At 31.3% G+C, this 16,700-nt stretch overlaps 1 protein-coding gene across 4 annotated transcripts in view; it reads right to left on the bottom strand.

Annotated features, from left to right (window-relative positions):
- The window catches only part of LOC117123561 (slit homolog 2 protein-like), a 101,557-nt gene that overhangs the window by 11,047 nt on the left and 73,810 nt on the right, over positions 1 to 16,700 (bottom strand). For 3 of the 4 annotated variants that reach the window (XM_033269535.1, XM_033269537.1, XM_033269538.1), the window contains 8 exons: positions 9,687 to 9,850; positions 8,768 to 8,918; positions 8,431 to 8,505; positions 7,567 to 7,638; positions 6,710 to 6,781; positions 2,066 to 2,137; positions 1,256 to 1,327; positions 252 to 415 (listed from right to left, as the gene is read on the bottom strand). In XM_033269535.1, coding sequence (XP_033125426.1) covers positions 252 to 415; positions 1,256 to 1,327; positions 2,066 to 2,137; positions 6,710 to 6,781; positions 7,567 to 7,638; positions 8,431 to 8,505; positions 8,768 to 8,918; positions 9,687 to 9,850 — 842 coding nt within the window. The remainder of the gene's footprint in view (positions 1 to 251; positions 416 to 1,255; positions 1,328 to 2,065; positions 2,138 to 6,709; positions 6,782 to 7,566; positions 7,639 to 8,430; positions 8,506 to 8,767; positions 8,919 to 9,686; positions 9,851 to 16,700) is intronic. The other variant, XM_033269536.1, reaches the window with a different exon arrangement.

Genomic DNA, 16,700 nt, shown 5'->3' with positions numbered 1-16,700 from the left:
GCACTATATAGTACTACAGTATGTATGTGCACCTGTGGTTTTATACTGGAAATTGAAAAATCCCCATAATATAATAAAATTGTCCAATAACACACTCAGTTAACTTATTCAGTCCAAAATACATAAATTAGAATCTATGATCACATACTTCCAGTGGGTCCTTAACATCAAATACAGAGACAAAGAAAAGCAGAAACTCATGCATATTTAATTTCTAGAAATGTTTACCAAACGAACAAAGGAAACCTTACCATCGCATGTAAAGGCCTCTGGGGAGAGGTCCTCTAGTGGAAGATGCTGAACCGACGGTGGCTGCAGGCAGCGAGGAGTGCCCGTCACTAATTGACGTGCCTGAAGCCATTCCGATAACCACGCTAAATGACAGTTGCATATAAATGGATTGTTCAGTAGATTTCTAAGACAAACATTTGGGGGAAAAATAGAAACTATAATTATTACTTCAATATTGCTGTATTATCTTTTTCTGAAATCAATAATTCTTGTGAAAGTAGAATAGCCTTTAACAATGAATAAAGTCACAACAACCAATGTAGAGCATTTTAGAGAAATTTGATTTAATGAATAAAAAAGAAAAGATTTTTAACTGGTATTTGAAAAGTAAAGATGAAAATAATATAAACAAATAAAACAACAAAACCAATGTAAAATTATAACATTAGTAATAATCTAAAACAACAACAACAACAACAACAACAACAACAACAACAACAACAATAACATTAATAATAATAATAATAATAATAATAATAATAATAATAATAATAAAGTCAATAACAGTACAATAAAATAACAGTACCAAATAACAAAATAATTACAATAATATAACAAATATCATTATTGTATAAAATTTTAAACTTTTGTTCCAACATAAAAATTTCACTTAATGTGGTGATTTTTGAAAAAGATGAATTAATAACAAAATATCATTATTAATTATGAAAATCAATAGTGTAAATATTTCTTAATCATAATCAATAATAGCTATAAAATAATAATTTAATATTAAATCCATTCAATAATTTATTTGACAACTGTACATAATAATGAAATCGATGCAATACATTCTTATATTCTTTTATTCTAGCTATAAAATAATAATTTAATAATTCATTCAATAATTTATTTGACAACTGTACATTAAATGAAATCGATGCAATACATTCTTATATCAAAACACAAAAGGCAACTTATTTCTATGTATCACTTTCAATTAACTAGTATATTAATGACTTACAAAGTTGTTAAACTTGGACTCATGTCAAAGGCTCCGGGCATCACACTTGAAATCTGATTCTCATAGAGTGACCTAGGAACAGGGCAAGGCGAGAAAATTACTTAAATGGAAATTACAGATCAGATGATATAAAAAACATAGAATGATCCTCCTAAACCGCCAGGAACTTCCCAGTTCAAATCCCACTGTTCCCTGGTGGCGATCTTTATCAGCCGATCGTAAATCCTTGGAAGTTTTCAACAGTGAGTCATACACAGGAGTATACAACCTGGATCAAACATGAATTCCCTCTATTCCTTGTGGGGGAAATCAATGTAGTATATCACTTCTTGTTTTGATAGGATTGTGTCAGGCGGATTTAACAAAGTTTATAAAACTAAGTCTTAGGTTTCAGGTAAAATAAATAATTTATATTAAACGCCTATCATATTTTTGATACTTTGATACCGTATTTGTAAAAAATATTCTAGTCCTAGATAAATATTAACTAACATAAATCCAAATCAACAAGATTTTTGTGGTGTATCTTCAGGAGGATCGAACAATTACATTTATATTAGAAGGGAGGGCACTTTATAAATATTCCATTACGCTTAATAGTTGATAACATACTGTACTGAATACTGTAAATGCCCTGTTTCTCAAAGTGTTTTATTACACACAGGGAAATATATGATTTTGATTAAGCGCTGCAGTGCTTATTCGAGAGCGGTGCTTAGAAAAAAAATCAGGATTGGTGCGTCACTTATTTCGAGAGCTGCGGTTATTTGAGAGCGGTTCTTATTTGAGCATTTACGGTAGTTTACTTACAATAACTGTACAGATCGGAGACCAGCAAATGTTTCATTGGTTATGCATGAGAGTCGGTTGTTCCTTAATATTCTGTACAAAAATAAAAATTAAAAATATGATTAATTGGTATCAGTAAACGATAAACTAAAAATGTCAAAATAAAAATTTAAAAGAAATGGAAACTGGACATAACATTTTATCTTTGCAAAAAGATAAAATGTATAATTCATTTCAAAATTACTTTTTGTTGGATGGAAAGAGGAACCTTAGATGACCCTACACAAATGCATCCTTCATTTTGTATTGTTTTTTTTCACATCATACTTACTAAGAGCCTGTGCATTTAAATATATATACATATTACATTAAATGTACAGTATATGTAAATACCAAAAAGCAAGTATAGTGTATACAATTAAACTTGCCTAAGTTGAGTTTGCCTAACTTGAATATTACATTATTACATGCCAAATTGTTGTGTTTTCCATTAATTAATAATCTGTAAGTCAAATTTTATTCGAACAAATTCAATGGCACTTTTAATTCGACTTAGGCAAGTTTGACTGTAAATAAAAAACATGATAGATGAATGAATAAAAGGAAAAAAAAAAAAAAAGAAAGAAAATCCCAAAAACAAAAAGCAGAGCAACACATTTGAGAGTTTAAGCTGTTGCTACCAATATGTGATTCACTTTAACACCAATGAGTAATTTACATAAAAATATTAATGTTTTTATGAATCCAATAATTTTAACATGTTGACAGCAATATGAACAACTGTACTCGGCCAACAGGTTGTTGCTGAGGGTGCCACAACAATTATACTCAACGAAACAGAGCCGGACAACTACGGTAAATCTTGCACAGCAATTCATGTAATGTACATAGGCCTATATCAGCGGTGACTCCAAAAGATTTGCCGACAGGGGTCCGACATGGTGTCCAAGCCATGGGGCTGACTAGAGCCTCGGTCGGGGTTCCACAATAAAAAGTCCCCGGTAGGATTTACAAGGAGAGGTTTTATGGCTTAATATGGTCCAAATTGTGCTTTTAGACCACAGTGTTAGCAATTAACATTACTAACATTATTTGGATTGGAAAATTATTTTTGATCCGACAACCTCGTCGTGGCGTCAGGCGAAAGTGGGTCTAGGCCTGTCCAAATTCCCCCACCCACTTACATGTATGCAGTACTGTAAAAATAACCATAATATGTTCAGTATTTTTTGTTCCGGTTAATGTGAGAATATGATGTTGTGGTGCCCATCACAATCAATAATCTCCCTTCAAACAGGAAATAAATGATATATTTGTGGTTGGTTGTTTTAGAAAAAAATGTATTATCAAAAAAAATATAAACAAATGCAGGAAATCAACATAATTCGGCATGTAAATTGTGGGATGAGTAAGCTGCTGGCAATTAAAAACTTTATCCCAATGCCAGGGCCAAGCATTTTTTTTTCTTCACATGACTTAATGACATGTGATTATTATGCCTGGTGACTACTAATAATTTCAAAATATGTATTTGCACATGAAAATAAGCAACAACTAGAAAAATGGGTGCAGCAGTGAATGTGATAATACAATTCCAATATATATTTTAATAAAGAAATGTAAAAACTATATATATATATATATATATATATATATGTATGTATGTACAGTAAATCTAATGAAGGCCAGAGGACTGGTCGAAAATTTTTTCATATTTGTTTCATATTTATATCATTCCAATATAAATGCAATAAACATATGTAAAAATGATTCAAATATCTATATACTATTATTTCAAGCATATAAATTATGAACTTCAGAATTAGTTATTATATAACATATGAAACCATGGCAAAATATATATAAAATGACATATATAATATATATCTATAATAATCTCTGAATGATCAATATGCACATTCATAAAAAAAACATCTGTAATGTCACCAATGTCATTAGTATAAATGTGTTACTTAAACATGAACATTTCCACATGCAATCCAGACATAAACAAAAGCTTGTTAGATTATGATCATTATTGATAGTTACATAGCAAACTTGTATAATAACAAAATGTAAGCATTTTAGTCAACAATGAAATTAACAGGAATAATTTACAGTCATGAATATGATGTAGATTTTGTCTGACAAACGGAAGATATTTTACCTAGTGGAGGGCTTCATCTAGTAGGGGGAAGAATGAGTGGGAGAGGAGAGAAGGCTAGAATTATAGGGAGCTAATACTGTAGGGTTAAAAACGTTTATCCCAGACCCCCCACCCCCAACAGCAAACTGACTTACCACTTAAGTGGATTTTTTTTTATAAATAGAAATTAAACCTGGTGTCACAGGATTTGGGACTAGGACAATATGATTAGAAGGTAATTACCAAGTAACAGTACCTTAAAACGAATGTTTTGAGGCAAAAAAACTTCAGTTCAGATAAGCCACTGTGAGGTCCCAGATAGAATGACAGTAAATGAGGGGGTCAGTGACAGCCCTAGTACATATTCTACTTAATCTAACATGATACAAGGATAGAGTAAAGCATTTGGAAAAGGGGAAAAAGCCCATAGGACCTGTATGCTTAGTTGTCTCTATGCCTGGTTTCACAATCTTTACCCCATTTTTAATTCTTTTGATGTATTAACTGCAAATGATGTCCCTTCTATTTTATAACTCAATATCACTTTAACATAGAACCACCTAACCTATCATTATACATCATACGTCGTCCTAACAGGATACAAGTAAATGATAAAACGTGCCGATTTGCTGAATTTATCTGCCATTCGTCTGCTGAACCTATGACTTAGGGGACGAGCAGACTATATGTATATAGTCAGGTCCTAATGAAATCTCAGTATCTATAATTTTATCTCTCAGCTTAAGTGAGTTTCCTTCATGTTTATCATTAAGTATTAAAAGTTCATAAAATGTCAATTCATTTTTTTTTCATTTGAGTGTGATGTAAGAGGTATAAAGATCAGGAATTGGCTATCATAGAAATAATTATTTTTGAGAATACTTTTCCTTATGAAATCAATAGGTTATTTGAAGAGGGTGTATAATGTGTGTGATATATACCAAATACAAGGCCAAACAATTTTTAATATTTGAAAGTATAACATCAATCAGTAGCAAAATAAAAACATCTGTTTATTTATTTAAAAATATTAAGTAGAGTGATATGTCTAGAATATGGTGTCTTATAAGTTAAAATAAGCAGTCATTGATTCTGAAATCCATTATCGATTACGACCAGACTAATTATTATTAGCCGCTGTAACCCTAAACTTGCTTAATTTTTTAACACTTACCCAAGACTACTTCTTAAGTGAACTCATTAAGGTGGTGACTCATAGACATATGTATTTCCCTGGTGGGATGTTGTGTACGTGTCTTCCACATTTAAATAATGTTCAATGAGTGGACGAGATGGTGCATTGGTAATACGTGACTACTTTGGAATATCATCTCTATAATGAGCTAGTTACTAGCTTAATTCTCTATAGGTTTCTACAAGATGAAAAATCTGAATTCGTGACTTAGTATTCGGAAGTTATGGCCAGAATCAATGAAAATCTAATTAAAATTTTAATGATATGAAAATTTCAAATTCAATATTCTTCTTTGGCTCATAACCATTAATGCTGCACATTTATTTGTATTATTTATTATTAATATATTTTCTATATAAACACTAATTATATAAATGACACTACCATTATGTTTTAGTCCCAACTTTAGTAAATTGCGCTAAAAGCAATTACATACTGTATATATATATATATAATCATTTAAATTCTGGGTGTTGCAATAATATTTTGAATTTTAATGTACTATCTGCAAGTTGTACATTTTAAATTATTTTTTAATTACGTATTTGTATCCTTATCCATCTACCATATTAATAAAATTGAATTGAATTTCAATGAGATCTCGTCATTTCTTATGATGTATTTAAAAAAAAAATTATTTGAATAGGCCTATACATAATTTCAATTCACTTTATATCTTTATATGATACAAGGCATCCTGTTATTGGACCTCAAAATGATAGCTGAACTTAAATAAAAATGAAAATAAGAAATTAAATTGTGTGTTGTTCTTAAATAAAAAGAAGAGTAGTTTCTTTGGTATATCACAGAAAATGATTGCAGTTGAACTAGTGTTTCAGGTGACAATCTGTTTCTGGTGACTTTTAATTTCATAATAGAAGGGGAGGAGGGTTACTATGACAGCAATGGGTCCTGGGATCCAAGGGTACAACTTGAGGGGAGAGGGTCAAAAAGTGAAGCTTTCAAGCATATAAATACAACATTAGTGGAGTGGGGGGGGGGGGGTGTACGAAAAGGAGGTTGAGTTTCTCACCCTTTGATAAGAATTGCATAGCTTGACTATAAGAGAATAGAAGGCCTAATTTGGTGCATCACCTATTTTTACAATGTATAGTACAGTAAATACTTTGATGTAGACTTACAAAGCACCATTTGACCAAAAGTGAATGGCTATTTTGTGAATATAAATTTTTTAAAATGCATATTTCTGATGCAAGCAAATGACAGGAAATAAGAATGAAACATCAGTTGCTAGATATATTATAAGGTGACAGAATGATAATATACAAATGATGAGTTCTGTCATTAGTTGCCAGATACTTACAGTACTTTCACAGAACTTAGCCCGATGAAAGCATCCTGGACCAGTTTGCTCAACTTGTTATTTGTGAGGTACCTTTTCACCAGGTAAAAAATAAACAGATGCTCAAAAGAAAAAAAAGCAAAGAAAAAAACACTACACTAAATGCAAGCCTACTACAGACCTCCATAACGATACCTTGGAAAAAATATTTCATGCATTTATTTCATGGAAATATTAATTATTTATAAGGGCAGACCCATTTGTTAATAATATGGTAAATTTAGTGAGCATTTTCATCCATATATCCTGTTGAAAATATCAAAATCCTGATATTTTTATCATGTGATGCACTGCAATGCAGTACACATCTATGTTAGAATGTATTGTACATGCTTCTAATTATGTAAGCTTGCTTGGAATCCATTTTATTTTGTTTTTGCATGTTATTAGTTAGAAAAAATTACAAATTTTCAGACATCTTTTTTTTGGCATGGAAGTAACAAACATTCAGATATCACATATGGAAGGTCTCACTTCACAGAAAACTTACAAAGCATTGTGGGTAAACAATCATTATTAACTACAGCAAGAACTACAAATTGTTACAAATTCTACAATTTAGACAAGCACATGTTAATCAATCGATCTAAAGACTGACATCTCAGAAAACTAGAAATATGTGATGCAACATTTTCACAATTTCATCTAAAACTAAACTGATAAATATTAAGAATATTTGTCAGATCAAATCTCATCTAAGTAAGATTACCAATTATTATACAATTAATCCAACACAAGAAATTCTACAGAAGATATCCAACTAACTTAATTTTTGGTATACGTTATCATGCAGTTGTTTCACCTGAAAATATACTTACAAACTTAGCAATTTGGAAGCTCCTAGAAAAGCACCCTTCTCAATGCTGGATATTCGGTTTGTTCTCAGATCACTATAATATAAAACGACACAAACTGTAATTCATCAATTTATTTTAATTTCAGCCACCAGATTTAACCTAAGCTTACAAATTGAACAAGACAAATTACATCAAGCTGCAATTAAGTCTTAGTTGGAAAAATGTGATGAATTATTAAATGCTGATGAACGTTTCAATAGATAAAAATAATAAAGAAATATTTATAATCCACAATTACATAACAATACAATTTTCATAAAAGAAAAATCTGTTTTCCTGATACTCATATAGTACACACAATATAGGTTATGTAAACACACAAAAAATATTGTATAAAAGTGTAGTTCAGTAGATGAAGTATATACAGTAATAACATTTTCTCTGATGCAAAAACTAAAGATATTAGTGAGTGTAATAATCCAGATACATTGGCATTGGTATCACTGAGAGCACAAACATTTTAAAACCGAATAAATATGAAATGTTTATATTAAAAACAAGTCTAAGTCTTATCGTGTCTGTAATGTTATCTACTGCTGCTATGGCGAGGGTCTAGCGGCGCTATAAGCTGCGCGGTGCTCTATTTGTAACTAGCTAGCTGCTCAGGCTAGGCCGCTGAAAGTCCCCTGGCGAGTTGCAAAACCTTGGCCGAGCTTTTTCAAAATAATTCTGATAAAATGGTCTATAGACTGATGCTTAGGAAGTAGTCTTGATTTTGGTTGCAAGAGAAAATAGAATTTCAAGATTTGAACACAGAAATCAGAGACTGAAAGATACTGTAAGTTATAACTCCAATTTGTACACAATAACATACTTAATACTTACAGAGATTGAAGATTTGGAAGTTTACTGAAATACCCGTCAGCTGGTATTCTTGATATCTCATTATTATTGAGTTTTCTAGCGGAAAAAAAAAACATTAAAATCATATAATAAAATTATTTGTCCAATTTACTAGTTGGAATACATCCCAGAGATACATTTTAATTCATATATTAATTAGTTTTTTTCACCAAAAATTAACTAATAGATTTAAAATGTATAAATATGCATGAAATGAAACAATACATACAATTCTATTAATACAAAAAAATGTTTTCAGAATTCAAGATTTACCTATTTGATCATTTTCAAAAATACTAAATCTAATACAAGTACATACAATTCTGTTGTGAATATAGGCAAGCCTTCTGGTAGTGCCCTCAACCCAGCATGCGAACAATCAATTACTGTTCCTTCGCAGATACAGAAAGCAGGGCAGTCACGGTCGATGAAGCATTCACCAGCTTTTGATGTTCTGTGGAATTCTGAACCTGTGGGTTTATCAACAATGTATTATCGTCTAATCAGTTGATAAAGATTATTATATGATTGAAATTAGGAATGAGGTGACAAGCCCTAATCAGAATACTGGTGATAGGAATAATGACGATAGTGGGAAAAACGGAGATATGAAGGTGGAGAGGGAGGAGGATAAGGTTAAATATCTTTATGGAGATGATGATGATGAGGATGATATCGATGATGAGGATGATGATGATGTTGAGGATGATGATGATATAGGGATGATAATAACGGAGATAATGACATGATAGAGATAATGGTGATGATGATGGAGATGATGATGAAGATATGGTGTTGATGATAATGATGAAGATGATGATGACAATGATGACATGATGAAGATGATGATAATGATAATGGGTGATGATGATATGATGGAGATGATGAATTATGATGATGATGAAGATAATGATGATAAGATGAAGATGATATGATGATGATGGAGATCATGATCATGACGATGATTCGGTGATGAAAAACATGAGCCTGACGATGGCGTAAGAGAGAATCAAGAAATGCATTTGGGTAGATCTACAGTAAACATAATAGAGAATGATGAAATAAGTTTCATTTCATTTCACTTTTATTGCCAAACAAATTCCAACAGTATATACAAAAAGAGTTAAACAATTACACATGGCAATAGGAGGTTAAAATAAAAGATTTCTCTTGTCAAGTTTAACCCCCTTTACAAGTAATGATACTAAAACTACTGATCAAACACTTATCGCTCTTACCCTTGCATTTATATTTAATTGGCTTCATAGTCATCAGACGTTTACGTTGCATTCTACGCGGTGACTCGCATCTGGCTTGAGTTGTCTCAATTGGATTGGCTTGTAGATATTCGGCCAACCATTTTAAGTTGCAATCGCAAATGAAAGGGTTGCGCGCTAGATGTCTGAAAGAAAATGGCAAGGAAACAATCGATAAAAACCAACAATTTATGAGAATTTTATTAATTAGTATTATGTCAAAGTTTGTTAAATGTTAGCCGCACCCAATTAGTTGGACCCAACATTAACTCAGCTGTTAAACTCTAAAGAGTCACCTTCCTGGTACAAACAACCTGACATGAGGTCAAGGATGCGTAGATATATTGGAAAATTCAACGACTTCATACAAATGTTTCAGTCACATAAAATTACACAGTGATTTAAAATCGATTACTACTGTATGTTGTGTAGATAATAATAAATAATTTATTAATAATGTCATTTGATTATGATGTACTTGAAATGACCTTATTTAGAAACCACAAAAATGAATTATAAAAGAAGCAGTTGCCATTTAACATCAGAAAGTGTTATCACACTCGATCAAGTGTGTAACAAAATAGGAGCGCTGACTAACAGTTTAACTTCTACAAAAAACAAGCAAAAAATAAAAGAGAACTGTGAGTCTATAATGGTCATATCGATTCTAGTGAGCCCTCTATAAAATAAAAAATAAATCAACTGTAAATCATGATCTTTGGAAGCACACTGCACGTTACAGAAATGCCATGCAAAATTCAAAGGCAGTGCTATCTTTACTTTATAAAATGTTTGTCGAACATTCTGTTTCTAGAGGGCAGTCTTGTCGCATATTTATCATCAATTGCTAAATATGAAGAAGAATACAGTAAGCCTTGAGAACAATTAAGCATCTGAGGGATAAGATAACAAGGGGCCATTCATAATTTTTAACATTTTCAAAAGGGTACAAGCATAGGCTTTAGTGGGGAGGGGGTTGAAAGTGTAAGCATAAAGTACTCATTTGTAAAAAAGATAAAATGATCACCTCAAAATGACAAATCATTTTATTGTGTACTGTTTTATGGAGAGGGAGGGAGTTCACAGAAAATAATATATTTTGTACTCTTATAAAAATTATGGATGCCCTTAACTATATTTAGCTACAATCTCACTGTTTAACTTATTACTCATTCATACAACCTTGTAGTGGTGCCACCATTGCGACCAGTTTGCCGCCATGGCTACTGTTAGTCCTAGTACATCGCTCATCTAAAACAATCAATGAAATCTGTAGTAGATATACATGGAATGGGGCATGTAAATTTCTATTGGTAATTAAAAGTCCTTCAACATACATTTGACATGACAAACAAGTTACGAACGTTTCCGCTATTTCTGTAAAGACTAAAATATAAAGTAGCCAGTACATTTAATAACTAAACTAATTTGCCTTCATGGTCTGTTTTTTCGGTGTGGAGCGCCTATTTCTTTGTCACATGACAAGGTAACACACTTACAAAATCCTACAGAAATCGGAGCACCATTTCAAGCAATAAATAGGCTCTTCAAATGTGGCTAGCCTTGGCATATATCTAAAGATGGAGTGAAGCAAAAGATGCTTGTCTCCAATCCATGGCGGCCATCCCATGGCGAAACACCATAACTGCTTTGACATTTTTGATAAGTTACGTTGTTTTGCCTTGGGACGGCCATAGGGTTCTGGGTTCAAACGCTATCAGACACTAGGATTTTCTTCTTTAGTTAACTGGAGTACTATTCTATCCTATACTATAAAGTGTCAACTTAGAAATTGACCACCCAGAATGTGTTATTCAGTAGTAGTCCAGGAGTACATATGCTGAGCATGTTACTATACAAATGTCTAGGACCTTAGCAAAAATCGCAGATGGGCAAGGCTTAGTAGATTGGTCCTTACTTGCTGTTGACTGAAAATAATTTCTTTAAAAATATATAAACTCTGCATTGTAGCTGCCTATGTGAAGAAAATAAAAGTGCCTCATTAAAATATATTTAAATTCCCCTTCCCATGTAAAAAAATGATTGGCATCTACATGGAACATTTTACCTCTAGATGACACAATTCAATGAATCACTTTCATTGTAGGCTTATTATGAAATATTATTTTTAATAATTTGTACATTTTCAAGGATCATTTTATAATATTTAATATCTGGACCTTGAGTGGATTCTCAAGGGGGGCGATACAAAGGAGGGAACCTTACTTTAACCAAGCAGTTAATTTCAATGATTTTTTTTCTCAAATTCACATGTGAAAATTCAAGGATATTTAAGATTAACATTGTAACACACGAGTCAATAATGTGAATATTGAAAATGAAATTAAACTTTATTGCCGCACATGAACAATGAAATTTACATAATAAAAAAATTTTGACTAAAAATCATAATTGAATTTGTTCAAAACTGCCATAATCCACATCAAAATTAAATTATATAAATTTAATCTTTAAACTATATTAAGGTCCATAATTCAATTTTTTATTTCAACTTTATTTTAAGAGGGTAACTTCCAGCTGAATCCGCCAGCCAGCTGATATCCAGGGGCCCTCTTTAAAATGATAAAAAATATAAAACTAATCCACATGAATTGGGAAGTATTCCACTCGGTTTTAGAACTTATGGTGATCCATATATTGTAGCATGCATTGACATAGCAGTTTATAATAATGTTTAAGAGATCAAGTAGTTTCAAATGTTACATTTTAATGCAAGTATCAAAATAAATGATGTATGTGTTGAGAATTTTGAATCACAGCTAAATTTTTTTTGTTTCTGAATAACAACATGAATCCAACAAGCTGCAAAAGAAACCTATTTCACAACACAATGGTTCATTTACATTTTAATTTGCAATTTTCGCCAGATGAACTTCTTATGCACAAAATCAAGATTGGAACTGCATTCTGACATTAATACACACGGGAATGTGTGTGTGCGCGTGTGTTCAACCCGCACACAAAGGGCAATTTAGTGTCATCCACAGACACCCCTAAACTTCCGAGGGCCTGTGTGTGCCATTGAAAAAAACCACTAACAGTCGGTTCATCTTTACAGAACCCAGAGACAGGCTAGATAAAAAGCTTATGTTTTACAAGTGATTTTACAGCCGGAGGCATCGGTCTTTCTTCTCTCATTGATGACTTTACGTAATTAATGTAAAATGAGATGGAGCGATGACACGCAAAGTCGAGGGATGGTTCACTTCACGCCACAGGGTGTTTGAACGCCCGGATGACTCAACTAAATAAATTCAAATTAAAATGGGATTGTTTTCATCCAGACACGATTGATGATTAATAACATCATCCAGACACAATTATTGACCAATCAAATGTCCAGTGTATTCTTAGATCAATGCACATATTTCTTGCATGACTCACTTTGTGGATCAGTATCGGGCCTCTTTGCATTGAGTACACAATCCAGAATAAAAAAAATTGAAATATTAATAAAACATAAAAAAAACCCCATTTTTTAAATATTATCCTGTTCAGTTTTTGGTTAAGTTAAATTATTATTTCTTACATGAATTTGTTAGCCAAAGTATTTTGTAATTACATGTGTGGTATGTGGATGTCCTGTTTTTAATGCGTGTCTCTGTTTTATACAAGATACAATAATCATTATTAATATTATCATTATCATTACTATGATTATAAAGTTGCAGCTGAAAGAATATGAAGGAATATAAAATTGAGACAAAGAGAAAGTAGAACTGAACTTTGCAGACAAACCAAATTAACCCACCAGATATTATAACACTGGCTTGGGGTCGATGGTTACATTTCTCTCAGAGTACAAGACATCTGGGTCATGGAGGGTACAAAATAAATCAAAAAGAACAATAGCAGACTGGCTTGCTACTTATTCTTGCATAATTTTAATAGTGACAATTCATACGCAGACTGGTTGGTGCCAACTCAAAACGTGTTTCATATTTATGAAATGAAAAATGACGAGGCGGATTACAAAAGATGTTATTAAAAATAATTGTATTCAAGACAAATTTTGAAACTGTGAAAGATGAATAATTGATGAGGGGAAAAATATCAGAACATTGTTCATTTTCATTTGTACTGAAAATATTGAAATCTTTAAAATGTTTTGATAATTTTTTAAAAATTTAATCATTTTAGTAATGGAAACCAGGAAGATGAATAAGTACAGGCTTATAAAACAATAATGGTTACTTTAATTATTAATTTAATTTACTTGAAAAAATGAAAGTGAAAGTCAGCCTAAACATCAATATTTCACTCATAATTATTCAAATTTAATTCAATATTAATATTACAAATTTTATATTGACATTTTAATATTTAAAAAAAAGATAGAAAAAGACAAAAACAAACTTAAAATTTTGAGATATAACTTAAAATTTACAAAATAAATTCATCTGGATTTCATTGACAATATTGACATAAATATGATATTGAAACTGACATCTTTTCCAAAATGGACAAAACATTTTTGACTGGAATGATTTTTACTTTTTTTTTGAGAAGCGGTTAAAAAACGGATATTGACGTTCGGACTTAAGAAGAGGTTCTATTCATCAGGAAGTTGAGGGATGCCCGGGGGACACTTGGCATCAAATCCCTTGGGAGTACACTGTTTGTTTGTATTTGTCAAAAAAAATTTGGGATGGATATCAGTTCCCTTGGTAAACAGCTACAGTTATTGATGTTCATAGTAGAAAACTTACTTTTCCAGTATTTGATACTATAGTACAGGAAATACATTGAGTATAACAGATGTAATAGTTGAACTAAGAGATGATAAACATTTCAGAAAATCATAAAATAATATTAGAGATAAACAATGATAACAATAGTAATTATTATGCAAACAAAATTGAATATATAAAAATCAATAGTTTATTAAAGAATCAAGATCATAAAAATAGTAATATAACAATAAATATTATTACTGTATATTCAAAAATATTTATTAATGTATAAAAGACAAAATATGAAGGCATATTAAGAACCCATGTCATGAAATATAGTAAATCTAATAATATAATATTTATATAATTATTATAGAATTATTTATAAAAAAAATTATGAAAATAATCTAAATAAACTTAGGCCTAGGCCTATAATGAATTCCTTCTGAAACTAACTTTTCGTTTGATGGACACTAAAACTGAAAGTATTTTAAACAACTTATACAATTTTTATTGACAGATCTGACAATCTAAGACTCCATGTTGACTTATTGACCTAATTAAATGTCAAAATAATAAGACTTGTAATAAATTTTTGATTAAACTTGGTTTAAAGAATATAAATACAGTCAATGCCAAAGGTCTGAACTAGCGGAGGTATCGCTCAAATTAAAGGGAACTAGGTGTCAAATACTTATATGCCAATTAGCACAATCTTAAAATATGAAACGACAGCAGCACCTCTCCTTCACTCATAAACCTCAAGAATCTCACGGTCAAACTTTCGAAAGCCTGTTAATTTCATAACTTTATCCTGATCATCTTTGAAAATTTGATAGGCGAGAAATTAGCATGAACAAGGGATTAAATTTTAAGCAATAAAACTGTAATTACTTTGTCAAACACTTTACCTTTCACCTTTTGGAGTCATGGCGACATTCAGACCAAGTAGTAGGCCTGCTGTATTAGGTTAGCTTGATAACTATCATAATCCACATGCTATCATTTTAATAATAAGAAGACCAAGAAGTTAATTAGGCTTAAATAATGTTAGACATATGAAGTTTTTAAATTGCCAATTATAATGATATTGGTTGCATCATAATATGTAGCTAAATTTTCTTAAAAACACAATCATACAGTATCAAGATAAGTAGGAAAGATAAAAAAAAATGTTTCTTGTCTCCTCAACCTTATTTTTTTTTTTTTACTTTCATATGGCAGGAAGCAGGAAAAAGGACCACCATTCTTTCTCTTATTTAAAAAACCAAAATTAGAATAATTAGTAGATAAGTGGCCTAAAGTAATCACTTTTGTGGGGGCATCTTCTCTGAGTTTTTTGTGAACTGATGATTAAAATCTCTCCATTTAAAAAAAAAAGACAATGAGCCAAATAAGACACTGTTAAAAGCTAATGAAGTTTTTAAGGACATCACTCAACTTTTTATAGAAACCTACACAATTTATGGCCATATCTGAAAGATGGAACCCACAAAGAATCCCTTGTGTCCCTGATTCAACAAGAGTAAGTCATTAAGGCAGTAAGAAAAAAAGAGAATGTATCAATGTGTATTAATGTACCTGCTATTACAAATTATATATATTCTTTTCATAGAACCTTTTATTGACTGTTATAAGGAATTCTGTACTGTAGTAAAATGTCTGTACTCTACTTATCAGCAAATTCCTAATTGTTTCGTCTAATTGAAGGTTGACAATTTATTTTATCTGTTTAAATGAGTACTGTAATTCAAAGTTTGTGAAGGTTTCTTAATTTTACCACATAGTTTATTTTTAATTAGTTTTGTAATTTAATTAAGAAACTAGAGTATAAAAGGAAGCAAGTTATAAACAGAGAAAGTATTATAATATGTAATGGTGAACTGCTGGCCCATATGGGACCTCCATCCTCTCATATGAAATGATGTGAAGGATGGTGGTGTCATGAAATGTTTGGCTCCTTAGGGACCAGATGGGAAGGATGATAGTGACTTTGATTGTATTGGCCTGTATGACAAATGACATAGGCTAATTAAGTTGCCAAGGGCGGGTGATTGGTTTAAAAACACAAAAGTCAAGAATAAAGTGAAGTCGGATTAACAAGAACACATGTACTTTTATTAAATATGATATTATAGAGAGAGCAAAGCTAGTGCGCGAAACTTCGAGATTTGTTCGCCATTCGTCGTCAACGAACGTCATATCTCTCTTTCTTTGTGGACATGCGCAGTATGAAAAAGATCGCCTATAAATAGATATTGTTACTTGGCGACTACTCTAAAGATCGAAAATCATCATTCAC

Source organism: Anneissia japonica, unplaced genomic scaffold (assembly GCF_011630105.1).
Source record: "Anneissia japonica isolate Jap-2015-1 unplaced genomic scaffold, ASM1163010v1 scaffold287714_len2871179_cov188, whole genome shotgun sequence".
Taxonomy (NCBI): domain Eukaryota; kingdom Metazoa; phylum Echinodermata; class Crinoidea; order Comatulida; family Comatulidae; genus Anneissia; species Anneissia japonica.
This window is presented reverse-complemented; position numbering and strand designations above follow the sequence as displayed.